This window comes from Protopterus annectens, chromosome 16.part0, assembly GCF_019279795.1.
Source record: "Protopterus annectens isolate FY-2018-M chromosome 16.part0, PAN1.0, whole genome shotgun sequence".
Taxonomy (NCBI): Eukaryota; Metazoa; Chordata; order Ceratodontiformes; family Protopteridae; genus Protopterus; species Protopterus annectens.
This window is the reverse complement of record NC_056750.1, coordinates 678,312,833-678,330,520: the sequence shown is the minus strand read 5'-3', so window position 1 is coordinate 678,330,520 and position 17,688 is coordinate 678,312,833. Positions and strand designations below refer to the sequence as shown.

Below are 17,688 nucleotides of genomic sequence, written 5' to 3'. Positions count from 1 at the left end.
GATGTCAGAGTTTCTTTGATTGTACATACACACTCAATCCCTCTAAAATGTTTAATATGCTAACATGTAAGGGTGGCATTACAATTGCATTCAGTAGTCTTAATAAACAGGAAAATATTGCTAACACTGCTACCCCTGTTATACATTTAGAAATGTTTAAATGTAGACACCAGTATCAAAACTGGCACTAATCAGCATTTAAACAAAGGAATTGCCAAAGCTCCATACCTATTAGCTATATGCATCACTGCTTACCCTGTACAACTGCAAGTGGCTGTGACCATAGTTATAATCTGTCTCTTAGTCAAGATGGATCTAACATTCTGCCACTCAAAAATGTCATCAGCAGAGATGAAGAGATAAACATATATAGGCTTCATGTCTAAAATTTTGTAACAATAACAATTCTAATAGGCAATAAAACTAGAAGGTGAAAACAGCAGTTTGCATATTTAGCTTTCTGCATCCCCTCTATTAATTGAGACAAAAAAAAGTTAGCCTTCACAGTATAAAACAGAGAAAACGACACCAAAACTGATTAGCTTGGAGTCTTCGCCCTTGTATTTCTACAGTCCTCGCATCGTCACCTGCCAAAAGATAGTTATCATGAAACACATCGCACAGAATATGTACACCGTATGATTACTTGCTAATAAAGTTCTAAACATGTTCATTGATGGCTGCCATAACAGAGGGAATTTTTTTTTATCATCTATTATAACATACAGACAGATGCTATACAGTTATGTATTCAAGCTACCATGTTTATATCATGGTTCCAGGGTTACCTCAGCATAAAAAAAATATACCTATATACTGTATATATATATATATATATATATATATATATATATATATATATATATATATATATATATATATATACATATATCTTCTTCTTTCAGCTGCACCCCTCAGGGGTCGCCACAGCAGATCAACTGTTTCCGTTTCTTTCTGTCCTCTGCATCTTGCTCTGTCACACCAACCACCTGCATGTCCTCTCTCACCACATCCATGAACCTTATCTTAGGCCTTCCTCTTTTCCTGTTACCTGGCAGCTTCATCCTTAGCATCTTTTTCCCAACATACTCTGCATCCCTCCTCAGCACATTTCCAAACCAATGTAATCTTGCCTCTCTGGCTTTGTCTCCAAACCTTCCAACCTGGGCTGACCCTCTAATATACTTATTCCTAATCCTGTCCACCCTCGTCACACCCAGTGCAAATCTTAACATCTTCAACTCTGCCACGTCAAGCTCTGACACCTGCCTTTTTGTCAGTGCCACTATCTCCAACCCATGTAACATAGCTGGTCTCACTACACTCTTGTAGACCTTCCCTTTCACTCTTACTGGTACTCATCTGTCACAAATCACTCCTGACACTCTTCTCCACCCTGCCTGTACTCTCTTCTTCACCCCTCTTCCACACTCACAATTACTCTGAAATGTTGATCCCAAGTATTTAAACTCATTCACCTTCGCCACCTCTACTCCCTGCATCCTCACGATTCCTCTATCCTCCCTCTCATTCACACACATATATTCTGTCTTAGTCCTGCTGACCTTCATTCCTCTTCTCTCTAGAGCATATCTCCACCTCTCCAGGGTCTCCTCCACCTGTTCCCTACTCTCACTACAGATCACAATGTCATCTGCAAACATCATAGTCCACGGGGACTCCTGTCTGATCTCGTCTGTCAACCTGTCCATCACCATTACAAATAAGAAAGGGCTCAGAGCTGAACCTTGATGTAATCCCACCTCCACCTTAAATGCATCCGTCACTCCCACCGCACACCTCACCGCTGTCACACTACCCTCGTACATATCCTGTACCACTCTTACATACTTCTCTGACACTCCCGAATTCCTCATACAATACCACAACTCCTCTCTAGGCACCCTGTTGTATGCTTCCTCTAAATCCACAAAGACACAATGCAACTCCTTCTGACATTCTCTGTACGTCTCCATCAACACTCTCAAAGCAAACATCGCATCTGTAGTGCTCTTTCCTGGCATGAAACCATACTGCTGATCACTAATCATCACCTCCTGTCTTAACCTAGCTTCCACTACTCTTTCCCATAACTTCATGCTGTGACTGATCAATTTAATCCCTCTGTAGTTACTACAGCTCTGCACATCAGCCTTATTCTTAAAAATCGGTACCAAAACACTTTTTCTCCAGTCCTCAGGTATCCTCTCACTTTCCAAGATTTCATTAAATAATCTAGTTAAAAACTCCACTGCCATTTCACCTAAACACCTCCATGCTTCCACAGGTATGTCATCTGGACCAACAGCCTTTCCGTTCTTCATCCTCTTCATAGCTATCCTTACTTCCTCCTTGCTAATCCACTGCACTTATCATCCAACCTTCTCTCCATCTCATTCTCTTCATTCATCAGCCCCTCAAAGTACTCTTTCCATCTGCTCAACACACTCTCCTCGCTTGTGAGCACATTTCCCTCATTATCCTTTATCACCCTTACCTGCTGCACATCTTTACTAGCTCAGTCCCTCTGTCTAGCCAATCGGTACAGGTCCTTTTCTCTCTCCTTAGTGTCCAACCTTTTATACAACTCGCCATATGCCTTATCCTTAGCCTTCGCCACCTCTCTCTTTGCCATGCACCTCATCTCCTTATACTCATCTACTTTCTTCATCTCTATGACAATCCCACTTCTTCTTCGCCAGCCTCTTTCTTTGTATACTGTCCTGTACTTCTTCATTCCACCACCAGGTCTCCTTGTCCCCTTTCTTTTTCCCTGTGTCATACCAAGCACCTTTCTAGCCATCTCTCTTACTATCTCTGCTGTAGTTACCCAGCTATTCGGTAACTCTTCACTGACACCCAATGCCTGTCTTAACTCTTCCCTGAACATCACCTCACAATCACTCTTTTTCAATTTCCACCATTTGATCCTTGGTGCTGCCATCACACTCATCCTCCTCTTCTTGATCACCAATGTCATCCTACAAACCACCATCTTATGCTGCTTAACTACACTTTCCCCTGCCACCACTTTACAGTCTCCAGTCTCCTTCAGACTGGCCCTTCTACATAAGATATAATCCACCTGTGTGCATCTTCTTCCACTCGTGTATGTCACCCTATGCTCCTCCCTCTTGTTAAAATACGTATTCAACACAGCCATGTCCATCCATTTCGCAAAATCCACTACCATCTGACCTTCTGCATTCCTTTGCTCAACACCATACCTACCCCATCACTTCCTCATCCCCCTCTGATCCCTTCACCAACACGCCCATTGAAATCTGCTCCAATCACCAGTCTCTCGCCCTTGGGTACAGTCATCACCACTTCATCCAACTCACTCCAAAATTTTTCTCTCTCATCCATCGCACACCCAACTTGTGGAGTATATGCAGTAACAACATTCATCATTACACCAGCAATTTCCAGCTTCATAAACATCACTCTATCCGACACTCTTTTCACCTCCAAAACACTCTTAGCATACTGTTCCTTCAGGATAATGCCTACGCCATTTCTCCTCCCATCCACACCATGATAAAACAATTTGAACCCACCTCTGATACACCTAGCCTTGCTCCCCTTCCATCTGGTCTCTTGCACACACAATATACCAACCTTCCTTCGGTCCATCATATCAGCTAGCTCTCTCCCTATACCAGTCACACTGCCAACATTCAAAGTTCCGACCCGCACTATCACAGTTCTAGCCTTTACCTGCCTTCGGCCATGCCTTCTGCTTCTTCTCCTCCTTCGGCCAACAGTAGCCCAATTTCCGCCAGCACCCTGTTGGCCAACAGTACTGGTGGCAGTCGTTGTTAACCCGGGCCTCAACCGATCTGGTATGTATCTCTACATATATATATATATATATATGCACACACACACACACACACACACACACACGCACACACACACACACACACGCATAATATATATCTACCTATATATATCTACACACACATACATATACACATACCCTGTAATGAGTCTATAGTCTCAGCTTCATGGTTTAAAATTCCACAGTGCCCCCTGTTCACTGCTACATGAGGTGGCCAGTTAGGATTTAGAAAGCCCTACTCTAAACTCTTCAAATTACCCATGTTATGCTACAAAACAGCTTTATTCCAAAGTATCCTGTAGTCATTTTGATTAAGGTAAATCTTGAGGTGTGTCTTCGGATAATCCAAGAGAAAGCTGTGCTGCCAGCCTTTTTAATGCTCTGCCTGTCTTTAATAGAAGGCATGGAAGAAAGCTGTGCAAGCAGGGCACAGCAAATTATTTCTTAGCATACCTGTATGTCCCGGGTTAGTTTTCTGAAATGTGACTGCGCCTCTGATTTAACATTAGTGAAACTTAAACATGGACAGTACTGGACATCTGGAAGTTAGCAAGCCCATCTCACATGCAAACAAGTTTCATTGTTGAGAAACTATCCTGGCCTGCTTTGTTAACATGCACTTATGGCTGTAACTGGACATTTTTTTTTTATTTTTAATTAAATGTTTAAGAAATGGCACTTACGGGTTTGCAGGACTAAAGACAAACATTGAGCTATAAGGCAGAATTTGTTTTGGTCCATTTTTTGTTAAATCATCATCTTCCAGGTCCTTCTTTTCGTCCTTTTTCGTTAAGCTTTCAAAGTCAATATTATTCACTGTAAATGAAAAGATGCATGTTATTTGTTTTAAACAAGCAGGCGGGACTGAACCTTTACATTTTTTTTCAGTCACGATTTACTTACATCAACTGAAACTTAAAATTACAACGCACAGGTAATTACAAACTAGTAATTTATATAACAGCAAATACTCGATGAAAGTGACAAAAACTTACTATGATCCAAAGTAATGAAAAATGTCTGCTCAGAAAAAACAAAATAAAACTCCTGTAGCAGAGTAGAAACAAAATACGCAAATAAATTCAGTTCTAGGACTATGAAGGGTGGTGAATATGGAAAAACAGCTGTAAGGGGAAAGATAAATAACGCAACATTAATATAAGGTTATCATTCAATACTTAAGTGAAGCATTGCAGAATCAGGAGAGGACCCTATTACTGTACTGAAATGCTTAGTTAATGCAACACAAATCCAATAAACAGTCCCAGGAAAGTGAGACTCCATTTGGTGTGTAAAATACGACACTTACCAAACAGTCCACAACAAAAAAATAACCAAAACTGTGTCTAACCACACTTTGAAGTGCTTTCATTCCTATAATTACAGGAATTTCATCAGAAAAATCCTCACTGCAAACCCATGCCATACACTATTTACAAGAAATAACCTCACAAACTCAGCAACATTATGCTAAAAAAATATATTAAGAAACATATAATTTCATTATAAAATATAAATATGAAAAAGTCCTCACATTATCTCTATATTATTTAATCCTTTCTTGTTTTAAGTGTAAAACTGAACTTACTAAAATCAAAATCATTGATACTGGGCCGGGGGGGAGGTCAATGGCATTAATCAAAATCTGCAAACCTAGCTCCCGGTATTCTAACATTGTACATCACCCCGGCATCACTTTTATTTCACTTGTTCTAAAATGAAAAATCACATTTTTTTAACTTCTGACATTCTCAACTATGTTTTGTTAAAGCATTATTTAAATAATGTTTTTAATCCAGTCATGTTCATAAATAAGTTCTTTAAATTTTCTTTCGGACTTACCCATATTGAAAGACTGACATGTCAGGCATTTTGCTGCATACACCATGCTAACATATTAAAATGGAAATGTCCCTTACATGATATAACTTTATCATAATTACCCAGTACAATATTCAGACTTTCAAAAATGTAGCAACACTGTGAACAATATCCATACTTTCTCATTTTACCTGTCTTACATTCTCTTGGCCTTTTCCTTTGAACTACTTCCTTAATATTCAACATGGTACTGTAACAGTAGGTGGCCTTTTCCTTTGAACTACTTCCTTAATATTCAACATCGTACTGTAACAGTAGGTGGCCTTTTCCTTTGAACTACTTCCTTAATATTCAACATCGTACTGTAACAGTAGGTGGCCTTTTCCTTTGAACTACTTCCTTAATATTCAACATCGTACTGTAACAGTAGGTGGCCTTTTCCTTTGAACTACTTCCTTAATATTCAACATCGTACTGTAACAGTAGGTGACCTTTTCCTCACTGTTGCAGTATTCTTTACATAAAGGATGTCCTGCCAAGGATAGCTGGACATCCAGCCAGTATACCAAAGTCTTTAGATTTTAAGTGCTGAACGTCACATGTATGGGGCCCATGTTAGACCTAGGGCATAAAGGTGATGTACGAATGCAAACACTCAGAACTGAATTGCCCCGTGAGGAAAAGATTCTGAGGACCAGTTAGGATTTAAAAAGCCCTACTCTAAACTGTGTCTAACCACAGATGGAAATAGAAGCAAGAGCCTCTCAACCATGAGGGCAACAAAAGCACAGGGACAAGACCTAGGAGAGGGGGAAGGACCAAATACTACAACAGTGAAGAGGACATCTACTGTTATTGTAAGATTTCACACAACTTCTACTATGCCCTTTCTGTTTTCACACACCATTGCAGTATTCTTTACGTAAGGGAGAGTACAACAGTTGAGAGAAAGCTGGGAGGAAGGAGGCATGGAAGAGCCCTCAGCAAACCCTGGCAAAAACCTGCCCTGGCCCTGGAAACAACATCCGATTTATAATGTTTAGTGAAATTATGAACAGAGTACCAAGTCCTCTAGAATGGAAATGATATCCAAACTCTTGAAAAAGGCACCAGAGGAGACAACCGCACTACTAAAATGTGCCTTTACAGAGGAAGAAATACACTTGCCATGAAAGAAACAAAAATAAATGGCCTTAGAAATCCAGGATGAAATAGTTTGCTATGAAACAGCTAAACCCAAAGTCCTGGGTTGAAAAGAAACAAAACTCTGCTCAGACTTACAAATTGCCTTAGTTTTATCCAAAAACACCCATGCTGTCTATGCAGATCAAAGGGGTGAAGACTCTTTGCATGAGCAGACTGCGGATAGAAGGAAAAAATGGAAGGAAGGAAGGCGAATAGCATGATTCAGGGACAACTCATTAACTACCTCAGGCATAAAAATAAGATTGGTCTGAAGAGACACCCTCTCTCTCTGTTAAAAACTAAAAAAGGAGGAATAGTCTTGACAGCCTGAAGTTCAGATACTCTCTTGGCTGTAGTGAGAGCTAACAGAAGAACATTCTTCCAGCTACAATGTTGCAAGGAAGCTGATCTAGCAGGTTTAAAAGGAGCCTGAGTTAATTTTTCAAGTACAAAATTGAAGTCCCAAGAAGGAGGAATAGGTTTTCTGGGAGGCCTGATATGAAGGACACCTTTAAGAAATTGCTTAAGAGGCCAAAGGATGATTTAAGGGCAGACAATCTGCAAAGAATATAGGACTTCATAGTCCCCCTCTTGTTGTGGCATCACAGTGGTATTGTCCTTGAAGAGTTTGAGGGGGCCACGGTGGAAAAAGGGATAAAAAGTTGCAGAGCCAAAAGCAGAGCTCTCATCTCTTTTATGTTGATGTGATCTGACCTCTGATTTGGAGTCTAGAGACCCTGGACCTTTAGAGGCCTACAAGAGGCTTCCCACCCCAAGTCTGAGGTATCCATGTACAGTTCTTGAGATGGGGTTAGAGTTTGGAAGGGAAACCCTGGACTGAGAAATATTTGTTGAACCAACCTCTGAAACTCAAGTTTGAGACAAGAAAGAAGAGGAACAGTAGACTCCAGAGGGTGGCAATGTTGAAGCCACACTGATTTGAGGTACTACTGTAGTTGCTTCAAATGAAGCATAGGAATACTGAGGCCATAAACCTCTGAACCTGGAGAAAAAACTACAGGGTTGTAAGATAGGACAGAGGAAGGAGAGACTGGAAAAAGGTTGTCAGAAACAAAACCATTAGAGCAGGAAGAGACGCCAATATGGAAAGAGCCTGAATTTGGCACACCAGGAAAATATGATCCTGATAGTGTGTCAGAACAGATATCTTGAAGTTTATGCTGAACCCCAGACTTTGCAAAAACAAGTGCCAAAATGGAGATCACACAATAGACTGCTGAGACAGGATGCCTGAATCAATAGGTCATCCAGATAGTGAAAATCTGTATACTTCCAAATCTATAACAGGCAATGACAGGAAAGAAGCATTTGGTGAATATCCTTGGGCTCTAGAAAGGCCAAAGCAGAGAACTAAAAACAAGAGAAAGAAACACTAAATGTAAAAACTTCTGAACAGAGGGTGAATGGGGATGTGAAGGCATGCATCCTTGAGGACCAGGGAAAGCAAGATGAACTGGGGAAGAGAAGGAGGGAACAAGGTCTAGAGAGACAGCATTTGGAAGGGATCTTAAGAAAGGTGTTGAGCAGAGAAAGATCCAAAATGTGTCTCCAGGTAACCTCCTTTTGAGGAACCAAAAACATTATCAAGTAAAACCTCATTCCCAATTGGTAAGGTAGAACAAGCTGAATGCTGCCCTGGAAAATGAGGAAGCTGTTACTCAGGAGGCTGTAGAATGCTGGGGGGGGTTAAAATCATGAAATACCATAATGAATGGCAGCTCCCAGGTACTAGAGGTGATCTGATACCAATTTGGAAGGGGCAGAGAGATAGGTCTGGCCTATGGGCGGAAGAGGGCAAATGTCAAATGGAAACATGCTTGTCCTGAAAGGAAAGCTTCTGAGATTGTGTATGAGTGGATTTAGCAGGAGGAATATGCAGAGTCTGTCTGCAAACAAAGGCGGACTTAGAAGGGTAATTGCTCTGGAATTTGGTGAAAGAAGAGACAAAAATATACTTGAATTCCTGCAGGCTTTACCCTTATCCTGATGGGACTTTGGTCAGCAACAACTGTTCCAAAAAGATTTTTATTATTTAGAGGGGCATCTAAAACTTAGCATTAATTTCATTAGATAAAGCCTGGAGATGTCGCCAATAATAATATCTCATCACAGAACCAAAAGCAGCAGCCCTGGAGGAGGCATCAGCAGCCATCACAGCTGCATTTTATGGAGTCACTTGCAACCTGGGAAATGCATCCAAGGATCGAAAGAGCTGAATCCTTCACATCAGAATCAGGAAGGTCAGAGACCACCAAAGCTACCTAAGAAAAGCCAAAACATACCTGGTCATGTGGGTTTGGTAATTAATAGCCATAAAGACAAGGTGACCGCATTATATACTTTTTTTTTTACCAAACCTCTCTATAGCGATTAGGAAGCTTAGTAGATGGCAAGAGCTTAGAAGGCTTGTCAGAGCAAACTGAAACCACTGAAGAATCAGCAACAGGGCATTTATACAAAGATTTGCAATCCTCAGGCACTTTATGAAAGCTGTCAAGTTTCTTAGAAGTTGGAAGCTGAGATCAGGAGCCACAGAGGCAGCAGAAAAGGTGTCCAAAAGAGCTGCCAAAACAGGCAGAACAGCAGATAGCTTAGCAGACTATCTCTAAAAGCTCATATTATATTTTTGAATGTCAGACAGCTGGCAGCAATTCCATTTGAAGTACTCATCATATGAGCAATAGTATCCCCAAAGGATAATTCTTACAAGGGGGCGTTTGGGCTGAAAAAATCTTCTTCCTCAAAAAAAGTCTGCAGGGAAAGGAATTTGAGAGGAGTAAGCTAGGGATTCCTCCCCATATCCAAGTCCTCATCTGAGGTATCCAATTCCCTACGCTTCTTAACAGGGTTGGAAGACCAGGGAGGAGCAGGGATAGACAGCCCTTGAGGAGGCTTCAAGGCCATTAAAGCAGTTTCAATCTCTTCCCTTACAAGAATCTGAAGAATCCCCCTTAACCCTTTAGAAATAATCAGCCAAGGTTTCCCCCTCAACATCCAGAACAGATTTTGGAAAACCCTGCAAAAAGTGCACAAATTTGGATCCATGCCAGATTCCAACGGGGTTGTGGCAAAGGAATCCGAGGCAAGCACTGTACAGTCTTCATGGCTTTCACGCTTCTAGAGGGATGTTTGGGGGAGGCTGGATAGCAATCGTATCTGATATAGCCTTTTTGCCCTTCATTTTAGCAGACAGCTGACCCTCAAGATGGGAGGATTGCACCATATCACCCTTGGCCAAAAGCTTAAGTCATTGGTTTTCAGGGTACATGGATGTGGAAGATAAATGACTATGAAGGTTCTTAGGGACAAATGTGTGACAGATGTAGCACTATGTATGGTCATGGGAAGCACCTAATCAAAAAGGATTTTGGTAGTGATGGTCTTTATGGGGAATTTGCCTCTCAGACTGACATTTTCCCTTATTGGATGACATGAATACAAGTACTGTACAATAAAGAAAAAAAGGTAGAGAGGAAACCCCAACAGGGCACTAATCTGAAGACTGCTTGAGAACGAGCATAGTTGAAAAGAACTTGTACCAGTATTTTAGAACTGTATTCGGACAGCTGGCAAAAAAGTTCTGATTGTTTACTGTACATTACCTTTATGCTCTATGCCTTATGTAGACAGCATACGTGTGATGTATGGAATATATAACATCTAAAGGCTTTGGTATACTGGTCTAATGTTGGACTGTCCTTGGCTGGAGATTGTTTGTGTAAAGAGTACTGCATGAGTGATATGGAAGGGCATATATTTGTATTAAACCAGATTTTTCATTACAAACATCCTTTACTACATACCATTTCCTGACTATTACATCCTTAATACCTCTACTGTCTACAAAATATGCCAAAATCTTTGCTAAACAATGTTTAGAATTGCCATGATTTTTCACAGAGTTATTAAATTCATATTGTAAAACAGACAAACTTTTTCTCTCTATCTAAACTGACCTACTTTTTTCATATTTCCCTGTGCACTGCACGTTTTACATATATGGTCTACTTCAATATTAAATGTTAAATATCTGTACAATTTGTCCTTTGATTACATTGTTTTTGTCTTAATGGTTGACAAAGTGTAAACAACTATAACTTAACATAGGCTTTATGTATATATTACATTGCAAACTATTGTTAAACCTGTTTTTACTCACTGGAGCATCCAATAAATCAATTAAAAAACAAAAGTATGAAATATTTAAAAAAATGATTATATCATGAAAGAATTTAAAAAATTCTTCCAATTGAGCTTCACCCTAATAAACATAAATGTCATATGGTTACCTAAAATATGATATTATTATTAAAACCAGTTTAAACAAACATTTTATCTCCCAATAAACCAATACCAGGTTGGCAAATATGGGTGTTTGTGTTGCTCCCATTGCCACAATGTGGATTTGTTTAAAAGATTCCTTTTCAAACTGCAAAAACATTTTTTAAGTATGAGGTCTTTGTAAATCATTATTTCAGTCAAATGGTTATTTTTCTTTTACTTATCAAATCCACAAACCATTTCATTACAATTCTTCTTTTGGCTCAGATTACTGATTCAGACTGAAAGGAAAGCTCAGTTTCTGATGCTCCATGTGGAGGTATCTATTTCTTTGAGACTACTTCTAGAATGTGCCAGTGTTTACAGTGGGAAAACACTCAGCTTTCTCAGCCCTTCAGATAATACTATGAGCTGTTTATGAAGAAATTTCCATAACCTTTATTCATTCCTCCAGTTCTGTTAACATTGGAGGGTGTGCATGTGTTACTGCCAACAATTTTCCTGATAGCCAAACAGCCCCTAAAAAAGCATCCAGGATGTAGAAAATTCCTCAGTCTTTTAAGGTTTTGTACAGTCTCCCCAAATCTGACCCAGCAGCTATAGCTTTAGTTAATCCTACTGCTGCTAAACATTTTGTTATTGCCAATCATACTCTTTATGATAAAGATGAGGAGACCATGGATAAGTATAGAAAAAAGTGTATGGTTCTGCAACTATATATATATATATATATATGTATATTTATATATATGTATATGTATATATATTTATATATATGTATGTATATGTATATATATATATATATATATATATATATATAAATATATATATATATATATATATATATATATTTATATATATATATATATATATATATATATATATATATATATATATATATATATATATATAAATATATATATGTGTGTATATATATATATATATATATGTATGTATGTATGTATATATATATGTATGTGTGTGTGTGTGTATATGTATATATATATATATATATATATATATGTATATCATAAGGAAAGAGGAAATAATGACATCCAGGAAAGAGGTGGATAGATTGTGTGAAAGAAGATCTGCGACAGTCAGGCATGAGTGTTGAAGAAGGCAGGAGTGTGGCACTGAACTGAGAGAAATGGCGGACAGTTAATACGATACCCTGAACCCATGTAGAAAATGGGAAAAGGGGGCTGATGATGACGATTCTGCAACTTTGATTTTCATAATTTTGAATTGTCAGGCTTGTATATTAAAGTTTGTTGTGACTAATTGTGAAAGTGAGGAATGCTTAGTCTGCAGTTTCTTGTTAGGAAAAATCTAATTTAAATAATTTAATGACTTTTATTGTAGAAGTCAGTGCTCACTGTTTACAGAGTGTGTTTATGACTCAGTTACTTCTTCCAAGACTGTGGATTAAGTCAGAGTTTAACATATTTGTGGATTAGAGAGGCTGGTAACATTGTATTAACTATATTTCTTTGAGAGTGCAGGCAGGTATGACTGTAATGAAAATTCTTGGCTTTACCTTATCATCTGATTTATACAGGTATTGTATTTAAGATACAATACCTGAAAGGTTTGAAACTTCATCACCTACTACAAAACAGGTACAAATTCACATCCCCTAATTTAGTTTTTAAACTCATCACCAATCACAAGGTTCCATTCTTATACTTCTATGATTCTCCATCTTCGTAAATGAAATTCCCCTTGAACTACCCTGAGCTCCTTCTCTTTCTCTACACAGATTATACAATATTATTTCACACAAACAACTCAATACACAACCTATAGGCAGACCTGTAAGCAGATTTTTCTAAACTTTACCTGCTGAATCTCCAACACCCCCTCTCCTTTCTCGTCCCCAAAAAACCCAAACTGGCACCAAACAAAAACTTAAAAAATCCCACAAAACTTTTTTGCATACATATGACCACAACACCACCCCCAAAGAAAACAATATTTTAGTCTATCACTATCTCTTTTAAATACCTTGTCATTTGAGTTGACCCCTCCCATAACTTCTACCACTTTCTCAACTACACGTAGAAAATTATTAACTCTTTCTTATTTTAGTCCAATAAAATCTCCTCTTTCTTACTAAAACATTCATAAAATCCACAGACAAGGACATTCTACTCTCCCAACCTGAAAATAGCCTCCTTCTCATAGCTTCAACAATAAAAATAAACTAAACACACACATTCATAACAATAACCAATACAATGTGTAGATTTATTACTCAGTCCCCTAAAAAAAGTCTCTCTACTCAATACTGAGTTGACCTCCACCTAGGATCTAGGATTCCAACTATTCATATTCCTAGTCAACCAGACACCCCCCCCCCCACGGTAGCTAAACTAATTAGATAACGTTCCTGTTAGAGGCTCAGAAACCACAACCACTCTGCCCACACACTTCAGCCTCCTAAAACTAAACTCCATTGTACAGATCATTGTTTCCTTATACTAGACCCAAAACTCCGTGAAAGTATTCTATTACAAATAAAGGACACCACACCTTACTCAAAATTTAGCACTCAAAGGTACAGCATCATCAAGCTGAGACAGAAATTGGTCACGTGATCAGTGCTTGACTCCATTAAATAAATATGCAACTTAGTTATGCAGTGATTGCCTTCTGTCAGGGAAAGTTTAATCCAGAAGATGAAAACTAAGACATGAACCATACAGAGTATGGTAGACTAAATACTGCAGAACCCCCAGCCCTGCTAGGTATTACAGCTATTACACAACAAAGATTTTCAGTTTTGGCATGGTCTTAGTTCCACAGTCTATTAGTAAAGGGGATGTGCTGTAGCACATTACAGTGCTCAATCCCCTTGAAAGTATTCACCAAGGTTAAGAAATAAAGCTACAGATGCACCACTGCTTGTGAAGGAGAAAGAGTAATCAGTTGGTATCTGTTTGCTGTGGACAGTCTAGTGACATGCAGTATAACTTTGTTATAGAAAACTGAAGTTGAGAATTATGCAATCTGGCAGATGATCACTGGCTTGGGAGTTATGCCGGTATAATTTTCCATGTCATCTACTCTTTCCAAGCATCTGACTGACAAAAACGCATTACATAACTCCTGACACAGTATTTTATTGTACAATATATACCAGACTGAGATTTATTACTTAAATTACATGGCCTGTTGTTTCTTCTTTTTTTGTGTGCCTGCAGGCATAACGAATGATTATGCTTTTTGTTTAGCTGAAGTATAAATTACCAAAATGTATTTGCTCATGTAATGTAGTATATACTGGGTAAACATATTATTTAAAATGTTCTACTAACTGCATACATTTGTAATCATAGTATCACACTGTTGCTATCTTTTGGGGATAGAGTTGCACTGTCTTGTACATATTTTATAGTCTTAAAAATATTAGACTATAAAAGATTAAAATCTGGTGCTACAATTAAACTACCTTCACACAATCATTGCGTATAATGTATACTGTTCATACTTCAAGATTCTTCTTTCTAAAGGCTTGGGATTAAGCTTCGTTGTTAAGTGATATATAAAGCATCTTGACTCAAAAATAATTACATGGAAGGGTACAAAATTTCAAAGTAATTCCTTTAACAGCATTATAATGATCCTAGATATGAGAACGAAAACTATTTTAAAGAACTCTCTTTCCTAAAATACACAAAGGGTCTGGGGAAGCTGTAAAAAGACTAAATTTGAAAATGAATCTGTTCACTGCTTCAACACATTGTGTTAATTTTTTCCAGAGCCATGTCATTTTTTTTAGCCAAGTGCTCTGAGACGTTATTATAGCTTTTTTGGTGGAAGTTGTATGATTTTCCTTTGAAATGTGTCATTTCATTGACTGAACACTTTGCACATTCTGTATATTGCAAATTGAGCATATTTCACAAATTAGCATAGTAGTTCATAACAGCTATGAAAATGTTGAACTCAGTGTTTTAATACTCTTTAACTCTGCTACTTTTTATCTGCTACTTCTCCCGATTCTTATTTTCCAAATCTTTGTTATAATACAGCAAACAAGTGCACTTTCAAATACAATACTTTCTGCACTATTTATTTTCAAATGGACAATATTTTATAATTTTTTATGGTGACAACAATACTACACTCTGGAATTCTTAACAGCTAAAACAATCAAAACAAAACATTGCCCTGATATTATAATAAATGTTATTTGGATTATTTAAAATGTTCAAGGAAATAAAAAACATTAACTCCAGACTTGGCAAAAAAGGTTTAGTGTGAACCTAACCAGGTGACAGATTAACGATATCATGCATCACAATTCTATGAGTTGACCCAGTACTGAAGGATGTTGAAATGATCTCTGCACCCTCCCTTTCTTATTCATGTGTTTTTTTTTATTCCTCTTTATGTGTTGGTATTGAGACATATATAAGGTGTGGAAATTACAGAATAACAGCACTTTTTCAAATAGCATCAGCACATTATATAGGAATTTATTCTTTCCCTGATGCACCGTGTTTTCTAGAGTTAAATGAAGTCCAGGGGTGCTGTGGAAAAACCCTCTACGTGAAGTTGCTAGGTAGATTGCTTACCCAGAGTAAAACAAGAAAGGTAGCTCAGAAACTGAGTCACTGATGTTGCTTTCAGCCACATAGTTTTTAGGGAACTGGCTTGCATGAAAACGGACATGGAGCCATCCCATGCATTCAGACTTGCATTCACATTATTTTATTCTCTTTATAATTAAGTTGCAAACCCCGGTTTTAAAATGAACCGCAGTAAATGGAAACTAGCATCTCTTCCAGAAACCACCATGAAAAACGCATTTCAGCAGCACCTGAACAGAATTCAGTGCCTGTGCCATTTATGTTTAACAAGTATTCAGCACTGACTTATTAAACTTAAAACATCCTTTTTTCCTCAAAGGTATGTGATTTTTCACAGTGTGATACAGATAACATTAAGCATATGACAACTGCGGCTATTACTACATGAGTTTATAAGATGCGACATGGAACAGTGTCAGATAATGTTAACAGACTACATTCTGTATTATTAATAATTTATATGTCATGATCTGTACAAACAGTACTTCACACAGATTCATGGCAAAGGCACACAGGAGGTTTAACTTCTAAAACAGGACCATTTATAAATCTGTGTCTTATGGAAAGAACTCTGTCCTATTTTTTCAGGATCCGCATTTGCTCAGTCTTAAGATATATGAAGAGTAGTATTAGTTAATGGTTTTCTATATAGTAAAATTCTAACATATTACCCATTATTTGTCAATATTTGGCATGTATTCCCATACAAAATTTTTCTTCGCTTTTCTACAATAAACAAGTTGAGAAAGGGATCCAAATACGAAACCATACTCCAATGGCAGGATAGTATTAAAATGTTGTAACCTAGCATTATATTAGAAGCAACACTGTGTCTTACAGCAAACTCACAGGAAAGCAAGTGAGAAAATAACTAACTGGTCCCTTTGTTAATGCTTGTCTAAGGTACAACAGGGAAGGGTGAATGGTATAAATGAAGGGGTAGCAAGTACAGGACTGATAAAAGAAGTGGAACTTTGATGAGAATATATTGTAATGACAAGGTAAGAGATGATGATATGAGCTTATTTTTTTCCTGGAGCATGGGAAGGTAGACTGGTAAGGGAGTATATGGCCCTCAGGTAACTTCAAATAATACAAGGTGCTTTGAGCTTCTGTAGTGAGACAGGAATGTTTTTAGTGTTCTCTTCCCTGTATTAGGCTATGAATTGACGTTTTACAGACTGATAGACTGTTCTGTTTGCAAACCACATGCGTATGGCTCAAGGACTGCATACATATGGGAGCAGAGGCAAATACTGGTTTCTTGGTGTTCACAAGTGACACGTTGAATGCTGCAACTGCTCTGTGTAAAACATACTTCCTCTGACCCCTGCAGAAATTGATCCATTTCCAATTTCCTTCAGTCTTTGATCTAGAGATCAATTTCCATACTCAAGCAACACAATCCAGTGGCCTAATATTCATATCTGTGCCATCTATTTGTTGTTGGGGCAAGAAAATATGGTAAAAATACCTTCCTAGAAAAAAATCTAGGGAGCGGTCTTTACACAGCTGCAAAAACAATACCAGCTGACAGGCTTGAAACAAAGGACCCAACCAACGTTGCGATATGTTAGTCACTGATCTGCTGCTGTTTTCAGTTACATCAGTCTTGATGTAAATGGCTAATCAAATGCACCACATCCTTAACAGAACCCTTTTCTCAAGTATTACCATAGCAGTGCCTTATTGCAATCTTGCCAGGCATGCATCTGTACCTCCAAAGTGTACAGGGGGGAAAAGGGTTGCATCCTTAATGGTATGTGGACAAGAACCAGACCACACAACATATGAGTAGCATCAACGATGATCCTCATTATTCCAGGAGGGAAAAGGATCGCATCCTTAATGGTATGTGGACAAGAACCAGACCACACAACATATGAGTAGCATCAACGATGATCCTCATTATTCCAGGAGGGAAAAGGATCGCATCCT

The 17,688-nt window shown here is 38.3% G+C and overlaps 1 protein-coding gene across 1 annotated transcript in view; it reads right to left on the bottom strand.

The window, feature by feature from the left end:
• Nucleotides 1-17,688, bottom strand: part of CACNA1B (calcium voltage-gated channel subunit alpha1 B) — a 3,578,581-nt gene that overhangs the window by 1,093,469 nt on the left and 2,467,424 nt on the right. The window contains exon 23 of the mRNA XM_044058770.1: nucleotides 4,528-4,660. Within this exon, the coding sequence (XP_043914705.1) occupies nucleotides 4,528-4,660 (133 nt within the window). The remainder of the gene's footprint in view (nucleotides 1-4,527; nucleotides 4,661-17,688) is intronic.